Here is a 21,489-nt window from a genome sequence, read left to right as displayed (position 1 = left end):
TTCAAGACTGCCATCACCTGCCATTACTGAGTACATCAAGGAGCTGCAGTCTCTATCCTTTAATATTATTAATGCCTTACTATTCTCATGGGAGGCTGAACACAATAACCTTTGGTACCAGAGGCTGTATTTCACTCTCATCATTTTCAAGATTACTAGCCAAAGGTGAATGTTATCAACACCACCAGAATGACAATATATCACTGCAGCCCCTCCAGTCACAGAAACTTTTTGAGTGTATCCATCAAGTGATACATTCTCTGTGTCACAACACTCTACTAGACTGAAGGAGTGCTGCACTGTCAAGAGTTGCCATTTTCGGATGAGACGTTAATCCGAGGCCCCATCAGCTCTCTCAAGTGGACGTAAAAGATCCCACGGCACTATTTCGAAAAAGAGCAGGAGAGTTATCCCCGGTGTCCTGGCCAATATTTATCCTTCAATCAACAGAACAAAAACAGATTATCTGGTCATTATCACATTGCTGTTTATGGGAGTTTGTTGTGCGCATGTTGGCTACCGTGTTTCCCACATTACACTCCAAAAATAGATTATTGGCTGTAAAGCGCTTTGAGGTTGTGAATCGTGAAAGGCACGATATAAATGCAAGTCTTTTTTCTTCCTTTATACTATGCCAATCAGATCTTTCTTAATATAAATACTAATTAGAGTTCTTCCGAAAGGTGCACAAGACAAAACCATGGTTCTAAAGTCATTACAGGGGCACGACCTCAATCTGGACTTCCGAAAACTGGAATTGTCCGAAAAGTGGACATTTCGACGTGTGGCGAAGAGCGGAGGATCGGCAGGCAGCGAGGTCCTAAATCCGGCATGAATTCAGTCCACGGCAGGGTCCAAAATCCAGCAAAACCCTAAATCCGGCACGGATTCAGTCGCGAGGTTTCCAAATTTCAGACTATTGATTTTCTTGTCTGAAATCCTTCAAAACCCAAAAACCGGCACGGACTCGATCCCAAGGATTCCACATTTCAGACCTCACTGCCTGCCGATCCTCCGCTCCTCGCCACTCGTCGAAATGTCCGCTTTTCAGATAATTCCGGTTTTCAGAAGCCTGGATTCGGGATGTGCACCTGTAATGACTTTAGAACCATGGTTTTGTCTTATGCACCTTTCGGAAGAACTCTAATTAGTATTTAGAAAAAGAACACATGTACAGACCACCTAGTTATGAAGGCTATATTGGATATTCACAAGTGTCAGTTATAGATGGGTTTTTACCACAATAATGTGATATGCAGTGATATCTGTCTCCATTAACAGACTGCATAGTCTAATGTCAAAACAGAAAATGCTGGAAATACACAGGTCCATCAGGATCTGAAAAAAAAGACAAGTTATCGTTTTGGGTAGAGACCTTTTGTCAGAACACAGTTGTCACAAAAGGACTCATCTGAAACATTAATTAATTTACTTTTTGAGATGCTGATAGACCACATTTACTTCCAACAATTCCAGATTTAAAACATTTAAAGTATTTTCTTTTTAAATTCTACAGAAGAATTATTTATTCCCTACCCCCCCCCCCCTCGCTATAGATGTGTACGTTTGAAGCAAAATTCTGTCATCCAGCTATAACAATTTTGTAAACTAAGTACATTGGGCCCCAATATCCGCCCTCTGTAAAAACGGTGCACTCTGAAATAAAAAGGGCGTCGAAAACTTACCTTGTGATTCTCCAAGCTCCTCAGGGCGTCTTCGGCCTTGGCGTGGCACAGCACAAGGGGTCGGGGGCGGAGCCAGGTCCTGTCGATGAAAACAGTGCCAAAACCTCTGCATATGCGTGCAATAGCTCCTCGCAGCCCGAATCTGTGTAGGCTGCGTGGGAGGGGCCCGAAGCACGCCGCCCCTAGCCCTGGCTGAATGGGCTCCCCGGGCATTGACGATCGGGACTCGGGCTTCCCTCCCGTTCAGCTCCCTCCCCCCTCCCGTTCAGCTCCCCCATCACCTCCCGTTCAGCCTTCCCCCGCCCCCTTCCTCCTGTTCAGCCTCCCCCCGCCTCCCGTTCAGCCTTCCACCCCCCCCCACTTCCGTTCAGCCTCCCCCCCTTCCTCCCTCCTCCCATTCAGCCTCCCTCCCCTCCCTCCCTCCCATTCAGCCCTTCCCCCTCCTCACTCTCCTCCCCTCCTCCTCTCCCTCCCTCCTCCACCCCCCCTCCTCCTCCACCCCCCTCCTCTCCCCCCCTCCCTCCCTGTCAGAAGCACAGAGAAACATTGACAGAGACAGAGAGAGACACACTTGGGGGGGCATCCCAGCACGCTGTTGGAGGGCTCCTGGTGCTGCAGTAGGTGAGTAGAAACTTAATTTTTTATTTATTGATTGATTTTTTTTTTGATTGATTTATTGGTTGATTTATTGATTTATTTATCATTTATTATTGATGATGGCTCTTTATTTCTAAAAGTGAAGTGTTTAATGTTTGTAAACTTCCTCCCCACCCCTATCTCTCATTCCCTATACCTGATTTATAAGTGCAGGCAAGGTTTTTCTGAGCGCACAAAAATCTACACTTACTCCATTCTAAGTTTGTTTGGAGTAAGTTTTCGCTGCCTAAACTTGAAAAACAAGCGTAAGTGGCTGGTAACGCCCCCTTTTGGAAAAAAAAACTGTTCTAAAACGAAACTATTCCAACTCACTAGAATTGGAGCAAACTAAATGATGAGAATTGCAATTTCTAAGATACTCCATTCTAAACTAGTTGCTCCACAAAAATAGGAGCAACTCGAGCCAAAACTTGAGCCCCATGAAACTGTGCAAGCAGATAACAAAGAATCAAAGTGATGTTGTTAGTAATAGAAGACAAACTAACTAAGTTTTTCATATAAATTTGTGACATGATACTCTCTAGTTTTAACTTTCATACATTGAAAAGCTCAACTTTTTAACAAGGGAACCTGGATTTATTTTAAAAGGCACAACACACAAAATATACAGACTGAAGGAAATGTGTATTCTGATGTCACACAGGTGCAAATACTTCTAAAGTTTAAAGGATTCAAAATTGTACAGTGAAAGCATAAAAGGAAGATGTCAGACCGAACTGAATACCTTTACTTCACAATGGCCCAGAAATCCCGGCCTCCCCGGGTCCATACAGAGTTTCTACGGACCCAGGAAGGCATCGGAAAAGCCGGTTTTCAGCGCGCAATGCGCACGCGCTGAAAACCGACTTTTCCAATCTGTCAAGTTTCTGGCTTGACAGAATATCCGCAGATCGGGAGCGAGGACATTTGCAAGGGCACGATTGCGGGGTTTACCTGATGAAAGCAGGCGCACAGCCTACTTTTACACGCATAAGATTTTTAAAACACACCAAGACATTTTAAAATAAAATTATAAAAACACATTTTATTGTTAAAAATCCTCCCCACTACGGTAAGTTTATTTTAAAGCATAATTTAAAAAACATTTTTTTTTAATTGGGAAAATATATAATTTTTAAATACATTAATAACTAATTTAAATTAATAAAAACATGTTGTGCATTTTTTCTATCTTTTATGAATGTTCTGGGGTGTTTCTCATTCATAGTAATAGGAATTTCGCAAGTCTGAAACTCCTATTACTATGAATGAGAATATACTGCACCTGATTGGTTGCCCAGAGCCATGTGACTCCAGCTCCAGGCCAGCGCACGTCCTGATGTGCACGCGCTGCGACGCGCAGTCAGGAGAGGCCTCCGGACCGGGATCTCGCGTGGCCGCAGCAGCTTCAAGTAGGTGGGCATCTTTTTTCTAAAACCTAGTTGAACACCCGCGGGAAGGAGAATTGGGAATTCTGAGCCAATATGTTCACAGAACGCTGCAGGACTTGCGATAGTGAACCCTTAAAACATCTATTACTTAGTTACAATGAAGCAAGGCAAAATTGCTGTTCTGTAAATCATGGGGACTTGAGTATTACAGCTTTGAATGTTATTTTACAGTCATAATAAAAAGACTTGCATTTATTCAATGCCTTATTGGGACTCTCAAAAGTACTTCAAAGTGTTTCACATTCAATAAATTGCTTTGAAGTGCAGTCACTATTTCTGTGCAAGCAAACATAGCAGCCATTTTCCATATAGCAAGGCTGTACGAACTGCAATGAAGTGAACAATCAGTTAATTTGTTCGTGGTGTTGTTGGTTTAAGCAGGAATTCTCACCGGGACATTGGGAGAACTCCTTGCTCGACTTTGAATAGTGCAATGGGCTCTCTCGTGTCCATCTGTAGTACCAGAACAGACAAATGGGTTAATATTTCATTCAAAATACTGTACATCCAACACTATAGCACTCCCACATAACTGTACTGGTGTGTCACCAATGGCTCACCATTGAAATGCATTGAATGGCGTGAGGTTGTTGCATTTGCGCGGTAGATATAAACTAAACTTGCCACAGAAAGTTACGTCTTGTCTATTTTAGTCTCAAGTACCCTTTTAACCACCTGATAAGTGTTAACTACTGCCAGTCAACCTCACTGGCACTGAAAATTAACAACTCCAAGTGTGGAGTCTCATTTCTTCAGTTTTTAATTGTTGTTCGAGATTTAAAAAAATATTTTTTAAATGCTACTTTCTATCTCTTTTTTTCTCTCTCAAGCCAATCTTTCTTTCCCTCTCTTTATTTCTCTTCCTGTACCTGACCTGACACTGAATTTACCCACTCTAATTTACACTTCCTTCTCAGTCCTTGTACAGTTAATTTTACAATCCATCAATCTGATTGGTTAAGGAGATACAAAGTTGCTTGCCCTGTCTACTCAGGTCACAGATGTCTAGTTTCCTTTGCTGCGACGTTATCAGCTCACACTTTCAGTAATTTGCCACGCAAAACATTTAAAAACCTAAATGTGCAAGGGTAAGTATAGCTGATGGCAGATGCCATTAGATGCCCTGTAACTGCAAATTATGGGCCCATGTAGAAAATATACACCCGCCCCCCCCACAAAAAAGCTACGTTGGAATGATGTATATTATAAATGGATGCTAAAATAAATCCAAAATACATTTAGTGTCCCTGAAACTCATGTCCCAAGTAAATATACACAGGAGGTATTGTACTCAAAGATTTACAGTTGTTAATATACTTGTTTTAGAACAGACTGCTGTATAATGCCTGCCAGCTAGAGTTATAGAGAAGAATGTTTAAGTGGCAGTCTGATAGAATCACTTGGATAATCTCACAAAAAAAGCCTGGAAAATCTTTAAAAGTGTAGCATTTTTAATGTGCTTGCGGAGATTTTCAAAATGCATGGCAGCAGGCTCTATTCATTCTCCTTACTTCTGGTTTGCCCACAGAGAAGGTAACAGTCACAAGTGTCATATTTCATTTCATTTTCAGAAACATCCTTTTAATTCTTCTTTAACCAATTACCGCGCACAGGTGTGCACCAAATTTACTCAAAGTAGCTCGTTAGGCAACGTCAAGTAGTTTTTTTTCCATAACAGTAATTTAAATACATTTCATGACAATGTAAACTGCACAGGAAAACAATTATTTCACTCCTAACTTAATCATTTAAGTCCAAATAAGGATACATTTGATTTTAAACACAAATATGCTTACACTTGAAGCTTGATATGAATGATGCTTCAATTTACCAGTAGAAAGATACACCAAGCATTCAAATTAAATACAACAATTTAAAACCAACCATTTTACAATAAAAGTTAAGAATTTCTGAGCACCAAAGAATTTAAAATACATAACGTGAGATGGCGTATCTTTTGTCCCAAACACTTACTTAGAGGAGCGATTTTTATTACCAATGCTGTTTAAAAAAAATTACTTCTCTAAACTAGCCACATAACTTACAAACACTGTTTTAAATGGAAGGTTAGGATCACTGATTATCATAGAATTAAAGTTAGAATTACAGTAGGGTCTGATTTAGAGAATCTTACCGGCACTGCTAGTGTGAGTTTGGAGGCGGGTCTGCTGTCAAAATGGCCGTGATTGACAGCGGGGTGGAAGTTCACTCTGAATCCACCTCCTTGTGAATTTCCAAAGTGCCAGCTCTGTCTGCAGTTTGCACACCAGGCACTAAATGGCAGGTCAGGCAATTGAGATACTTAAGAAGCTGCTGAAGCAATTTAACAGCATTTTACCAGGTCCTAACGATTTTTCCAAGTTTTTTTACGAGGGTCCCAGCATTCGAGGATAACGTCAGGTAAGTGTGTTGGGTTCTCAACAACTCTGAATTGGTTTGAATAGTTGACAGTTGCAAAAGTGGTATAAAAGCTACCATTTCACACCTGTTCAATTTCCGGTCTTAGAAGCTGGATCCTTCAGGATTTGGAATGCACTTTTCAGCTTTATGGAGGTTTGAAGTGTTTGCAGTAAACTCTCTATACAGTGTCACCTCCTCGGAGCAACCTCTCTCATCACTGACAGATCGCTTCTGTCATCTCAACTTCAGCTGCCATCTATTCCATCAACATCGGTGCCCGTGAAAAAATCTCATCTTGGTCCTCAGAATCACACCACAATCAGTCCCAACACCACCAAGCACACCAGCATCACCAGGCACACCATCAGCACCAACCTTCTCCGCATTCACCTGATGCTGCACAGGACACGGGGCATCAGCACCTGACCACACTGCTGCCCAGGAGGCCAGGGATAGCCTCACCATGACCAGATTGATTTCAGTTGATGCTGTACATCTTGGCTGCCACATGAAGCGCCAGGTTGGCACCACCCCACACCAACACCATAAAGCATCCTTGCAATGCCCAAGCCATTCCTTTCACACTCATTGGAGGGTTATCGTTATGTCTCACCATTCACTGCAATTCACTAAGCCACTTCTAAAAGTGAAGTGCTGTCCAAGAAGGCAAAATGTTGAAAATAAAGATTTCAATGTTTGACAACACATTAACAGAAACTTATCATGAACACTGCTGATAACACCCAAGTGCCTACTCTTGTTAGTTGATATGATTGAATTCCAGGACATAGTCGACGTATTTACTAAGGCATACGAAAGCATGGGCCTTACGATAAACATCAGTAAGACAAAGGTTCTCCACCAGCCTGTCCTCGCCGCACAGCATTGCCCGCTAGACATCAAGATCCACAGAGCGGCCCTGGACAACATGGACCACCTCCCTTATCTCGGGAGCCTCCCATCAACAAGAGCAGGCATTGACGACGAGATCCAACACCGTCTCCAGTGCACTAGTGCAGCCTTCGGCCGCCTGAGGAAAAGAGTGTTTGAAGACCAGGCTCTCAAAACTGTCACCAACCTCATGGTCTACAGGGCTGTAGTAATACCCGCCCTCCTGTATGGCTCAGAGACGTGGACCATGTACAGTTGACACCTCACGTTGCTGGAGAAATACCACCAACGATATCTCCGCAAGATCCAACAAATCCCCTGGGAGGACAGATGCATCAACATTCACATCCTCGTCCAGCCAACATCCCCAGCATTGAAGCACTGACACACTTAATCAGCTCTGGTGGGCAGGCCACATAGTTCGCATGCCAGACACGAGACTCCCAAAGCCAGCGCTCTACTCGGAACTCGTCCACGGCAAACGAGCCAAAGGTGGGCAACGGAAACGTTACAAGGACACCCTCAAAGCCTCCCTGATAAGTGCGACATCCCCACTGACACCTGGGAGTCCCTGGCCAAAGACCGCCCTAAGTGGAGGAAATGCATCCGGGAGGGCGCTGAGCTCCTCGAGTATCGTCGCCGAGAGCATGCAGAAATCAAGCGCAGGCAGCGGAAGGAGCATGCGGCAAACCAGACTCCCCACCCACCTTTTCCTTCAACCACTGTCTGTCCCACCTGTGACAGAGACTGTGGTTCTCATATTGGACTATACAGCCACCTAAGAACTCATGCTAAGAGTGGAAGCAAGTCTTCCTCGATTCCGAGGGACTGCCTATGATGATGATTGGACAAGAATGAGGGTGAATGTGAGGGGTGGCTAATGAGATGAGGAAGTGATAATGTAGAAAGAGAGGGATGGGTGGAGGTGCAAGGTAAGTTGGTGTGAGTAAGGATGTGCAGAAGTAAGGCAGGGAAGGCACAGTGATGGGGATGTAATGAGTGGCACAGCAGGATGAGGTTGAGTGTGGCTTTGCAGTATCGTTTTGTGATCTACTGAGATTATTGAAAGGTTTGCGCCACTGTAGTCTGATCCTCCTGACAACATCCCTGCTTGTGCCCTCCTGTGCAATGTGCAACCAGGTGACATTGCTGTCCTGGGGAGGTCGTCTCCACCCACTGGAAGGGAAGAGAACCTCCCTGCGTGCTGTGACTCCCTCCATAATTCTGATGGGTTTTAGACAGGTTAGATGCAGGAAGAATGTTCCCAATGTTGGGGAAGTCCAGAACCAAGGGACACAGTCTAAGGATAAGGGGTAAGCCATTTAGGACCGAGATGAGGAGAAACTTCTTCACCCAGAGAGTGGTGAACCTGTGGAATTCTCTACCACAGAAAGTTGTTGAGGCCAATTCACTAAATATATTCAAAAAGGAGTTAGATGAAGTCCTTACTACTAGGGGGATCAAGGGGTATGGCAAGAAAGCAGGAATGGGGTACTGAAGTTACATGTTCAGCCATGAACTCATTGAATGGCGGTGCAGGCTAGAAGGGCCGAATGGCTTACTCCTGCACCTATTTTCTATGTTCCTATAAGCATATAGAGGGAGTCATGGGAGAGCCTGGGTGCAGCCGTGCACTGCTTGTCAGTGTTTGCAGCACTCCAATGTTGCAGAACACTGACAGCACAACTGTCAAAATGACATGGTCCCTTTAATGAAACCCGCTGCTGACTGGTCCTCAGATGACGTCATCAGACCTGCTTCCTTTTAATTGGCCAGGAACCTCACAGGGTGGGCTTAACAAGCCCCATCATTGTAAAATCATGTCGGAGACCGGGATCGACACAGCAGCGGGGTTGTGACTCGCCAAGGATGTCACCTGCCCCAGACCCACCGAGGTTGGTGAATCCAGCCCTCGATGTTTAAAATACTCTTAGCCCTGTGTTAATGCAATAACATCTTCATCGCTCCACAATTTAACAGAAACCCAGTATTAAAATTAATATTAATTTTGGAATCAATAAGGTAAAATTGAAACAAAACTAAAGGATAGAAGTATAAGTATTCAACTTCCAAAGGTATAATTTCGACTCTCTCACTATTTGTTATTTTCACTTTGAAAGTTTCACTATCCAGGACACTTCCAGAGGGCCAACAACACAATTGAAAATCAATAACCTCATTCAATAAATCAAAATTGGCCAGGATTGTGAAACAGGTTAATGTAAACATGTGCTTAACCAAACTATAAACACAAAACCCAATTTCTGCTTGCACATAGGCACAGCAAACAAATGTTCTCACCAACGTCACAGCTCACAGGACTTTAAAGATACCAGTAATCAAAGGGGCATGTTGATCTACAGAACTACATCAAACATGTAAAGTTAACAGTTTACTGCATTGCATAATCTCAAATACTCTTATTGACTACAGACCTTACAGTCATTGATAAATATTGAACTTGTATGAAAATATCAAATGTCATCTACGGAATTACGTCAGACATATCCTTATAAAGAAACAGTGTACAATTAGACAAAGTCACTTTATAAACAGGAAATAATGGTAAATATTTCAAAAACAACAAAGAGTAAAAGACCAAAGCTCTGGACAAAAATCAATATATACATGACTCAACCTAGAATATTTCCAAATACTTATATAGTAAAGGTCATGATGGATTCACTTCAAACAACAATACACTATCCAGTTTATGGGGTACAATTTATACCACTTTTTACCAATACAAGCTTTTATAACTATATCAAGAGAAAAACAGTGGTAAAGGGGATTGTGGACCCATTAAAGACATGCAGATGAGACTACAATGGACAATAAGTAAATGGCAAACTTTTTTAATGAGTATTTCTATCTGTTTTCACAGTGGAAAGAGCATAAAAGACCAACCGTACAGGAACCTAAATATAAGTCAAGGAGAAGAACTTAATATGTAATAAATGGTATTGTAGAAAATAATGCTACTTAAAATAGACAAACCTCCAGGAGCTGATGGTTTCCACCCCACAGTATTATAAGAAACAGGTAAGGAAAGTTCAGATGGGTTAGTCAATAATTTTCTAATGCTCTCTATATTCAGGAAATGTGCCTATGGATTTGAAAATTGTAAGTATCATTCTATTATTTACGAAAGGAAAGAGAGAGGGAGAAACCAGCTAACTACAGACTCAAAAGTTTAACTTCAGTTGTGAGGAAGTTACTGGAATCGATCATGAGGGCAGTGTGACTGAGCACTTGGACAAGTATGAGTTGATCAAAGAGAATCAGCATGACGAATCACGTCTGACTAATCGAGTTGAAATTTTGAGGAGGTCAATGGCATAGTGGATAGAGGTGTCTGTGGATGATGTCCATATTCCAGAAGGCATTTGATCAGGTTCAGCACAAGAGATTATAATCAAAAATGAAAATGCACAGAATTAGAGGCAACACTGTGACATGGGTTGGTAATTGGTTGGAAGGTAGGAGACAGAGACTGGGGATAAAGGGACTGTAATCTGATTAGCAGAATGAGACAAGAGGTGCTCCCCAGGGATCTGTACTGAAGACAGCTATACACTGTATATACTAATGACTTTGATGAAGGAATAGATAGCTGTACATCCAAGCTTACAGATGATAGTAACTTCATAGGCATCGTGGAAGCTAAATTCAACATTGTTGTTCCCATTTTCCAGATGTGAAATAGGCACAACAATAACTAACTTTGCAGGTCAGAGGCCTGCATCCAATCAGTACGGGTGCTCGGGCCTCTGCTAAATTAGTCGGGGCCTTTTTTTAAGCGGCTGCCAATGAGCACAGGGTCTTTTTCAATATTGAAATAAGGTTTCTGCACCCATATCCAACCTGGACGCCAAAATTTGCTTAAACTAGTTGGAGTTTGAGCTTTGCAAGCTACAGCCAGTATTTTTGTATCTTGAGCTGCCTAATCAATGGCCCTTAAAGTGACCATGAGAAGACCACTCAAGGGAAAGCTTCAAAACTTCTTAAAAAGGTCCTTTTTGTGGAGTTGGAAGGAGTATGAGTGCTCTTATTGGCTCCAGAAAACAACTGCAGGCCACTGCTAGCCTGCCCTCGATCCTGCAGCCCCCCACCGCACATCAATCACCTACCCCTTGATTTAGGCCAAAGCTGGTTAAGGCCAGATAGGCCAGCTGTGTCATGGCGCCTAATTGGCACCCGCAGTTTGCTGAATTATGATGGTGAAGCCAGAGGACAAATTTAAGACATTCTTTGTTCTGGCGGCTTTCTTTGTGTGCCACCGGAATCACGCCGCGTTTCACGCACCAATATGTTTAGGCCCCAGTAAGTTATATAGATGGAAGAAGCAGGTTACAAAGGGAATAAACAGATTAAATGTGTGTGAAAAACTGTGGCAGATGATGTTCAATGTGGGGAAGTGTGATATAATCCAATTTTTATCCGATAAAGACAAATTGAAATATTTTCTTAATTGGGAGCGACTAGGAGCTGTGGTGGAGCAAAGGAATTTACGCATTAATATGCACAAATCACTAAAAGCTAATGCACAGGTACAAAAAGCAATCAAAAAGGCTAATGGAATGTTAGCCCTAAGTTCAAGGGGTTTAGAATACAAAAGTGAGGAAGTGATGCTTCAGTTGTGTAGAACCTTAGTCTGATCCCAACTGGAGTGCTGCTTTCAGTTTTGGGCACCAAACCTCAGGTAAGATTTATTGGCCTTAGAAAGGGTATAGCACACATTCAACAGAATATAAAGAATTAAATTACAAGGACATGTTGCATAAACTCGGCTTGCATTTCCCTGAGTTTAGATGATTACGCTCTTTAAAATGATAAAGGGATTTGATAGGGTAGATACAGAAAAACTATTTCCCAAATAATAACTTTTATTTATATAGCGTCTTCAACATAGTAAAACGTCCCAAGGCGCTTCACAGCAGTGTTACAAGACAAAACAGATACATTTGACACCGAGCCACAAAAGAAGAAATTAAGGCAGCTGACCAAAAGCTTGTTTAAAGAGGTAAGTTTTAAGGAGCATCTTAAAAGGAGGGACGAGAGGTAGAAAGGTGTAGAGGTTTAGGGAGGGAGTTCCAGAGCTTAGGGCCAAAACAGCTGAAGGCACGGCCACCGATGGTTGAGCAATTATAATGATGTTCAAGAGGCCAGAATTTGAGGAGCGTAGACATCTTGTAGGGTTGTGAGGCTGAAAAAGATTACAGAGGTAGGGTGGGGCAAGGCCATGGAGTAATGTGTAAACAAGGATGAGAATTTTGAAATCAAGGCATTGTTTAACCAGGAGCCAATGTAGGTCAGAAAGCATAAGGGTGATGGGTTATCGTGACTTGGTGCAAGTTAGTACACAGGCTGCTGAGTTTTGGATGACCTCAAATTTACATAGTGTCGAATGTGGAAGGCCGGCCAGGAATGAATTGGAGTAGTCAAGTCTAGAGGTAAAAAAGGCATGAATGAGGGTTTCAGCAGCAGAAGAGCTGAGGCAGGGGCGCAGGCGGGCAATGTAATGGAGGTGGAAAAAGGCGGTTTTAGTTATGCTGCGGATATGCGCTGGAAACTCATTTCAGGGTCAAATATGACACCTAGGTTGCGAACAGTATTGTTCACCCTCAGATTGATGCTAGGGAGAGGGATGGAGTCAGTGGTTAGGGAACACAGCTTGTGGCGGGGCCAAAGATAATGGCTTCGGTCTTCCCAATATTTAATTGGAGAAAATTTCTGCTCATCCAGTACTGGATGTCGGACAAGCAGTCTGACAATTTAGATACCAAGCAGGGACCGAGAGAAGTGGTGGAGAGGTGGAGCTGGGTGTTGTCAGCGTACATGTGGAAGCTGACTCCGTGTTTTTGGATGATATTTCCAAGGGGCAGCATATAGATGAGAAATAAGAGACAAGGACAAATCCTTGGGGTACACCAGAGGTAACGATGCGGTTACCTATGGTGGGGATTCCAGAAAAAGGGCATAGGCTTAAAATTAGAACTAAGCCAGTTAGAACAGAAATCAGAAAGCACTTTTTCACGCAAAAAGTAGCAGAAATTTGGAACTTTCTCCCTCCAACCCGCTAAGGCTGTGGATGCTGTGAGAATTCTAATTTTGAAGACTCAGATTGACAGTTTTTTGTTAGGTAAGGGAGTTAAGGGAGATGGAAAAAAGGTGATGGAAATGGAGTTGAGGTACAGATGATCTAACAGAATGGCAGAACAGGCTCCAGAGGCAGAAAGGCCTACTCCAGTTCCTGTGTTCTTATTAGTGATCATGCTGTTGGGAGAATCTTTTGCTTAGGTACCAATCAATTCCTCATACTTACATATCCAATGGAAACATTTCTACCCAATTGCTGCAATTGATCCAGTAGTGGATATTTAAATAAATGCAATAGCCAGAGTTTAATCTGCATATAGTTAAGTATTTTGTGACAGCACTGGTTAGTGATTTTCCTCAGTGCTTCTATTGGCATCAGCACCACAATGTAAGCACTGCATCTCGTGACAATATTTGCTCAACCTGACATGGCCGAAAGAATGCAATCAGCCCATCCATGATGTGGTTTTCTAATTGTTGGACCATAAGGCCACACAGGAAGTTACAAATTGTGACATGCACCAAACAACTGCAAATCTATCTAGTTGTTTGATAGTATCATGGAAATTCCACTGCAATGTAAACTGGGTAAGAAGATTCTACAACATCAACAGCTAATAAACGCTGCATAAATGATCAGAATTGTCACCTATATTATTGGTGACTACTCAACCAGAATGTTTGGACATTGATATGTGTCTCATTAAAAGATTTCAACTGTATTTATGAACTTAAGACTTAATATTTTATTTCGTACTAAAGTCAAACATTACACTCCCCAACATATTTACTATTGTACAAGTGTAAGAATTTTTTTTAAAGTGGCAATTTATAATACATCTGGAGAATACCAGGTTATTTTCAGAAACTGATTCAAAATGTACTTGTAGCCATGTGCGGCACATTTTCTATATATCCATCAAAACCAACAAATAGCACAATATATGATGAAACATCAACAATGTTTGCTCTTCATTAAAAAAAGAAAATATTAAATAATTATTGTTGATAATTATATTCAGTGCATGAACATATACTACACCCTACAGGAATGACAGCATAAGCATTTCCACGTGAATCTTATGAATTGCAGTACCATATGATATAATAGAATCAAAGTATTAAAGCAGGTTACTTACTTTTCATATTCCTCGTTGTCTTTATCACATCTGGCATCTTTATGTTTTTCCCAGTCCTTCCCATGTTTGCAAGTAGTTAACAAAATAATATCTTCTCCATTATGTACATGATACAAGGCATTTCTGGTTTCTGACCCAATGCCAGTTAGGTATCTTTTACCTTTAAAAACCAACAAGTATTTTCTTGTAGGTGGCACATTGTTGTACATAAGCCAGCCCCTCTCGCCTCCTTTTTGAGCATGCTCTTTGGAAAACAAGGGGATGGACACATCAAAATTTGATCGGAAGTTATCCATACTGATACTGGCTTTGGCTAACATAGCCTGCCCGATATCAAACCCCAAATCTTCCGTATAATCAGGCCAGGTCCCTGAATACAGATTGAATATAAGATGATTCCTCCCATTATTCCACAGTGGGAGGCTTTGAATTTTAGCTTTTACATTATGAACATACTGAAATGAAAGTTGATCTCTATCCAAAGTATCGATGCTGAGCACAAACAAACATGCTTGTCTCGGATCTGTTGTATAGTATCTCGAATCCTCGATAGTAGTAAGAATTTTCTGGTAACTTTCAGAAATCTTCTCCCCCTTTTGAAGCGGATAGATGTACACTTTGAATCCGTTCCTTTGGCAGAGAGAGGAATCAAAGCAAGTCTCCATCCTGCATTTTCGATTCTTGTAAACGTTCGCCTTGATTTCTCTCCTCTCCCTTGGAGAAAGTCCAGGGTTGAGGCCAAGGTGGGTGCCCTCCTCTTCATCATGTTGCCCATCCTCCGAGCTAAAATAGCTGCTCAAGAGGTTAATCCACACGGGCCAGCGGCGTCTGACTGGGGGCGAACCCTGATCTCGGAGGTCCTTGTGAAGATGATCGGGTGACAATGATGAAGATGAAGGTAAATGTGGGGGCAACTGTCGAAACCGCGCTCCTCCCAGGTAGAAAAGCAGCAAAAGACAAGCGCCGAATGACACTAGAAGATACCTTTTCTTGGCCTGCATGTGGACGAGCGGGGGGCCGCTAGAAATTGATTTTTTTTTTAAGGATTGGAAGGGGGGGGGGGGGGAAAGAAAGAGAAACACAGTTTCTACTAAAGTTCGATGTTTATAATCCCACATAATATCATAGTCAAAACAAAGAATAAATGTCAACTAAATCACAACATCTCACTTAAAAACAGTTAAGTTTCAGTGGCAAACATTTCTACAGCGTTAAAGAAAGGTAAGAGTGCAGGCTCTCCCTTTCCGGACTGCTTTTACTGTATGGATGTAAAGGCCTGCCGTTGTGTTTGGTGTGAGCTGGGGCTTGGGGCTGGGGGCTGGGACTGGTGTTCCCCGTGGCCCAAGCTCAGGCACAGCCCGCCCGCCGCCATGTTGACGTGGTTGCCAAGGCGAGAAGCAGCCGTTTCTTTGCTGCTGCATCCTCGACTCACTCACATCCCACCTCGCAAAACAAGCTGGGAAAGCCGGCACCCTCACCCCCAAACAGCCCGCAACAACAGCGGCAGAGGCAAGTGTCAATGGGCAGCAGGGGGAGAATCACTTTCATGGGATCTTACTTTAGCAATATAAACACTGCTCCATGTGCTTGAAACCGGTTCTGTTAGTGTGTCTCGGGATGTCTACCATCAAAAATCGTTATATCGGCACAAATACCGTCTTTAAACAAAAGAATAAATAAATCAACGCACAGAAAAAAATCTGTCTTAAAATAAAACTTTATTGTTTGGGGTTGGGAACGCAGTTGCTGCTCTTTAATGTATCGTCTGTTAAAGATGTCCATTGCCATAACTAGTATATTTTATTAAATATTATTTCATTTATAAGTACGATTATTATCGGGTACCTGGATCTGGTCTGGGAGTTGCAGTGCAGGAACCTGTCATCAGGAACAACTTTTTCCTTTTTTCATTCTTTTACTCTTTGAGATGATAGTCATCCTGTGTGTGTTTTAGAGTTACTTATGGTGCTGGTGCCCTTTTCCTTGGGCTGTCATCTGGAATGATCAGTGTCCTTGATTTTGTTTATTTTTAATTATTCAAACCTATCGTCTAGTCGGCGTAGAAGCCAAGGTCACCATCCGCAAAGGAAACATAATTTTTTATGACTCTGATCTGGCTGCAGATTTGTCGTGAGAAATGAAATTTTTTCATGCAAATAAAAAACACAAAGTATTTGTTTTTAAAAGGAACATTATTCGCTGTTTTGGAAAAAATAGTTTCCCCTCTCCACCATCAGTAGTTAGTGATAAAAGTCCTCATTTTGTTAACAAAACAGCTGGGGGAAAGTTCTGCCAGGAGGAGAAGAAATAAAATAATCGCTGCTTTTTTTGAAACCAAAGAAACTCCTTCAACTTTCAAAACCTCGTCCGTTTCAGACAACTCCTGCCATCCCTTTTACAGCGTGTGCGAGTGCATAACCAAATAAACGTGCACACTGTGATAGATGTGTGAAAGAGCAGAGACATCCATCAGCGCAAATCCCCTTAACGAGATGGTCACCCGGGGCTCGGATTGAAGTGCAGGAGACGCCGTTATTATTCCCTCTCTCAATTTCTTCCTGTCAGTCTCTTTTCTTCATTGAAGCACAGGGGAGGAAACAAATCCCCAATGCTGCGGACACTGACTCCTTCCAGCTTTGCCTCCGAGATGTGTAGAGAATTTCCTCGCTCCTTATTTTTGTTGCAGGGTGAGAGTGCCCGAGCTGTGCTGCTGATGGTGAGCCTCCCGGAGCCCTGCACACTTCCCTCTCTCCCTCTCTCCTCACACTGCCTGCCAGCCGCGTCTCCAACCCCAGTCTCCCTCTCTCCTCACACTGCCTGCCAGCCGCGTCTCCAACCCCAGTCTCCCCCTCACGCTCAGCTCGCCTGACAGCAGCTTTACTCCCGCCCCCTCCTCCTCGCGCTCTCCCACTGGCTGAATTGGCCACCGCCTTTGTGAAATCCCCTTTCCTGATTCGACAATTGACACGTCAATCAGCGCCGGCGGGTTTTTCCCACCGAGCCGCGCACGCTTGACGTGCGCTTCTGGACCACTGAGGAGAGCAGTGACATCATTCGACTCCGCCCCCCACTACCTTTGCAGTCTTAAAGGGGCAGGTGTTCATGAGTCACTGTCGCTTTAAGAGTGAAGTCGCCTAACGTTGCTCTATGTTCTCTTGCGTAAACGACAGTTACGTGCGCTCAAAGTCCAAATTTTAGCAATTACGAGTTCAACTGTAACACGAAAATAATTATTCATAATTGAAGTAGGTGCCTCAGCTGGGATCACTATGCGGGGACCAGTACTGTTTACATAAATAACTTAGATTCAGGAACTCAATGCAAAATGCTCAGGTTTTCAGATATCAAATCAGGAGGGACAGTGGATTTGGAACCAGCATCTCAAAAATTATAGAATGAATTGGACAAGACAGGTTAGTGGACAGAAATCTGGCAGATGAAATTTAATGTCGACAAGTTTTAAGCATTACACATAGGAAACAAAAATAGATGATGAGCATTTTATAGGAATCGTACTGAAGTATCTGACGATGAAGCTGAAAGAGTCTTTGGAGGTTTTGTGGCCTCAATGCTAGACATGTTCAACAATACTGAGTAGCAATTAATAAAACCAAAAATAAAAACAGAAGATACTGAAAACACTCAGTAGATCAGACAGCATCAATAAAACCAATTGGATGTTGAACTACAAAACCAAAACAAAAGAATATAAGTCAGCAGAAGCAGTGATCAAACTTCATTGTGCTCTGGTCAGACTGCACCTTCAATATTGCATGAGGCTAATCCCTATTAAAAGAGGTCTGAGTTATGAGGAAAGACTGGAGAAACCTAGGCTTTTCAGCCTGGAAGGGAGGCATATAAGAAATAGGAGCAGGAGTAGGTCATTTTGCCCCTCGAGCCTGCTTCACCATTCAAGAAGATCATGGTTGATCTGATCTTGGCCTCAATTCCACTTCCCTATCTGCTCCTCATGACCCTTGACTCCCTTATCATTCAAATATCTGTCTATTTCCATCTTAAATATATTCAATAATTCAGCCTCCACAGCTCTCTGGGGTAGAGAACTCCAAAGATCCACGACCCTCTGAGAGAAGAAATTCCTCCTCATTTCCATTTTAAATAAGGGGGCCCCCTTATTCTGAAACTATGCCCCCTAGCTCTAGATTCCCCCACGAGGAGAAATATCCTCTCTGCATCTACTCTGTGAAGCCCCCTCAGAATCATATATGTTTCAATAAGATCACCTTTCATTCTTCTCAACTCCAATGAGTATAGGCCCAACCTGCTCAACCTTTCTTCATCTCAGGAATCAACCTCGTGAACCTTCTCTGAATTGCCTCCAATGCAAATACATCCCTCCTTAAATAAGTATGCAGTACCCTAGGTGTAGTCTGATCAATGCCCTGTACAGTTGTAGCAGGACTTCTCTACTTGTATACTCCATCCCCCTTGCAATAAAGGCCAACATTCCATTTGCCTTCCTAATTGCTGTACCTGCATGCTAACCTTTTGTGTTTCATGTACAAGGACCCCCGGATCCCTCTGTACCTTAGCATTTTGTAATCTCTCCCCATTTAAATAATAATTAGCTTTTTTATTTTTCCGACCAAAGTAGATAACCTCACATTTTCTCACATTATACTCCATCTGCCAAATTTTTGCCCACTCACTTAGCCTATCTATCTCTCTTTGCAGATTTCTTGTGCCCGCCACACAACTTACTTTCCCACCTATTTTTGTATCATCAGCAAATTTGGCTACATTACACTCGGTCTGTTTATCCAAATCATTAATATAGATTGTAAATAGTTGAGGCCCCAGCACTGATCCCTGTGACACCCCACTAGTTACACTTCAAAGATCTCCTCAACCGAGACTCTGCCTTTGACTTGAATATTCTCGACTCCATCCCGCAGCATGCTACTCGCCACCACCTCAGTAAAACCCCAGCACTGCACAGAGTAGAAAAAGCCATAAAATAGCTTAAGAACATCAAGGCTTCGGGAGCGGATGAAATCCCTGCTGAGCCACTGAAGTATGGCAGAGAGGCACTACTGGTGTGAATACATGACCTCATCTCTCTCATCTGGACGGAGGAGAGCATGCCGGGAGATCTCAGAGATGCAGTGGTCGTGACCATCTTTAAAAAAGGGGACAAGTCCGACTACAGAGGAATCTCCCTGTTGTCAGCCACTGGGAAAATCGTCGCTAGAATCCTCCTCAACCATCTTCTCCCTGTGGCTGAGGAGCTCCTCCCAGATTTCGTCCACTATGGGGCACAACGGACATGATTTTTGCAGCGCGACAGCTGCAGGGAACAGTTCCAGCCCTTATACATGGCCTTCTTCGACCTTAGAAAGGCCTTTGACAGCGTCAACCGCGAGAGTCTATGGAGCGTCCGCCTTCGTTTCGGATGCCCCCAAAAGTTCGTCACCATCTTCCACCTGCTCCACGACGACATGCAGGCCGTGATCCTTAACAACAGATCCATAACAGACCCAATCCATGTCCGGACCGGCGTCAAACAGAGCTGCGTCATCACCCCAACCTTCTTAATCTTCCTCGCTGCCATGCTCCACCTCACAGTCGACAAGCTCCCCGCTGGAGCGGAACTAAACTACAGAACCAGTGGGAACCTGTTCAACGTTCACCGTTTCCAGGCCAGGTCGAAGACCACCCCAACCTCTGTCGCAGAAACATAGAAACATAGAAAATAGGCGCAGGAGTAGGCCATTCGGCACTTCGAGCCTGCACCACCATTCAATAAGATCATGGTCATCATCCACCTCAATACCCATTTCCTGCTTTCTTTCCATACCCCTTGATCCCTTTAGCCATACAGGCCATATCTAACTCCCTCTTGAATATTGCAAACAAACTGGCATCAACAACTCTCTGCGGTAGAGAATTCCACAGATTAATAACTCTCTGAGTGAAGAAGTTTCTCCTCATCTCAGTCCTAAATGGCTTACTCCTTATCCTTAGATTGTGTTCCCTGCTTCTGGACTTCCCCAACGTTGGGAACATTCTTCCTGCATCTAACCTGTCCAGTCCCGTCAGAATTTTATATGTTTCTATGAGATCCCCTCTCCTACTTCTAAATTCCAGTGAATACAGGCCCAGTCGATCCAGTCTCGCCTCATATGTCAGTCCAACCATCCCGGGAATCAGTCCGGTGAACCTTCGCTGCAGTCCCTCAATAGCAAGAACGTCCTTCCTCAGATTAGGAGACCAAAACTGAACACAATATTCCAGGTGAGGCATCACCAAGGCCCTGTACAACTGCAGTAAGACCTCCCTGCTCCTATACTCAAATCCCCTAGCTATGAAGGCTAACATACCATTTGCCTTCTTCACTGCCTGCTGTACCATCATGCCAATTTTCAATGACTGATGTACCATGACACCCAGGTCTCGTTGCACCTCCCTTTTCCTAATCTGCTGCCATTCAGATAATATTCTGCCTTCGTGTTTTTTCCCCCAAAGTGGATAACCTCATATTTATCCACATTATACTGCATCTGCCATGCATTTGCCCATTCACCTAACCTGTCCAATTCACTCTGTAGCCTCTTAGCGTCCTCCTCACAGCTCACACCGCCACCCAGTTTAGTGTCATCTGCAAACTTGGAGATATTACACTCAATTCCTTCATCCAAATCATTGATGTATATTGTAAATAGCTGGGGTCCCAGCACTGAGCCCTGCGGCACCCCACTAGTCACTGCCTGCCATTCTGAAAAGGACCCGTTTATCCCGACTCTCTGTTTCCTGTCTGCCAACCAGTTTTCTATCTGCGTCAGTACCTTACCCCCAATACCATGTGCTTTAATTTTGCACACCAATCTTTTGTGTGGAACCTTGTCAAAAACCTTTTGAAAGTCCAAATACACCACATCCACTGGTTCTCCCTTGTCCACTCTACCAGTTACATCCTCAAAGAATTCCAGAAGGTTTGTCAAGCATGACTTCCCTTTCATAAATCCATGCTGACTTGGACCGATCCTGTCACTGCTTTCCAAATGCGCTGTTGTTTCATCTTTAATAATTGATTACAACATTTTCCCCACAACTGATGTCAGGCTGACCGGTCTATAATTATCCATTTTCTCTCTCCCTCCTTTTTTAAAAAGAACATAAGAACATAAGAACATAAGAATTAGAAACAGGAGTAGGCCATCTAGCCCC

General features: G+C 43.1%; 1 protein-coding gene across 1 annotated transcript in view; it reads right to left on the bottom strand.

The window, feature by feature from the left end:
• The window catches only part of LOC139267200 (exostosin-1), a 146,542-nt gene extending 129,416 nt beyond the window's left edge, over positions 1-17,126 (bottom strand). Inside the window, exons 1-2 of the mRNA XM_070885141.1 lie at positions 16,147-17,126; positions 14,302-15,321 (exon numbers count right to left, since the gene is read on the bottom strand). Coding sequence (XP_070741242.1) covers positions 14,302-15,302 — 1,001 coding nt within the window. The 5' untranslated portion in view covers positions 15,303-15,321; positions 16,147-17,126. The remainder of the gene's footprint in view (positions 1-14,301; positions 15,322-16,146) is intronic.
• Positions 17,127-21,489: the final 4,363 nt, after the last annotated feature.

Source organism: Pristiophorus japonicus, chromosome 7 (genome assembly GCF_044704955.1).
Source record: "Pristiophorus japonicus isolate sPriJap1 chromosome 7, sPriJap1.hap1, whole genome shotgun sequence".
NCBI classification, from domain to species: Eukaryota; Metazoa; Chordata; class Chondrichthyes; family Pristiophoridae; genus Pristiophorus; species Pristiophorus japonicus.
Note: the sequence above shows the minus strand (reverse complement) of the source record. Positions and strands in the feature narration are given on the sequence as shown.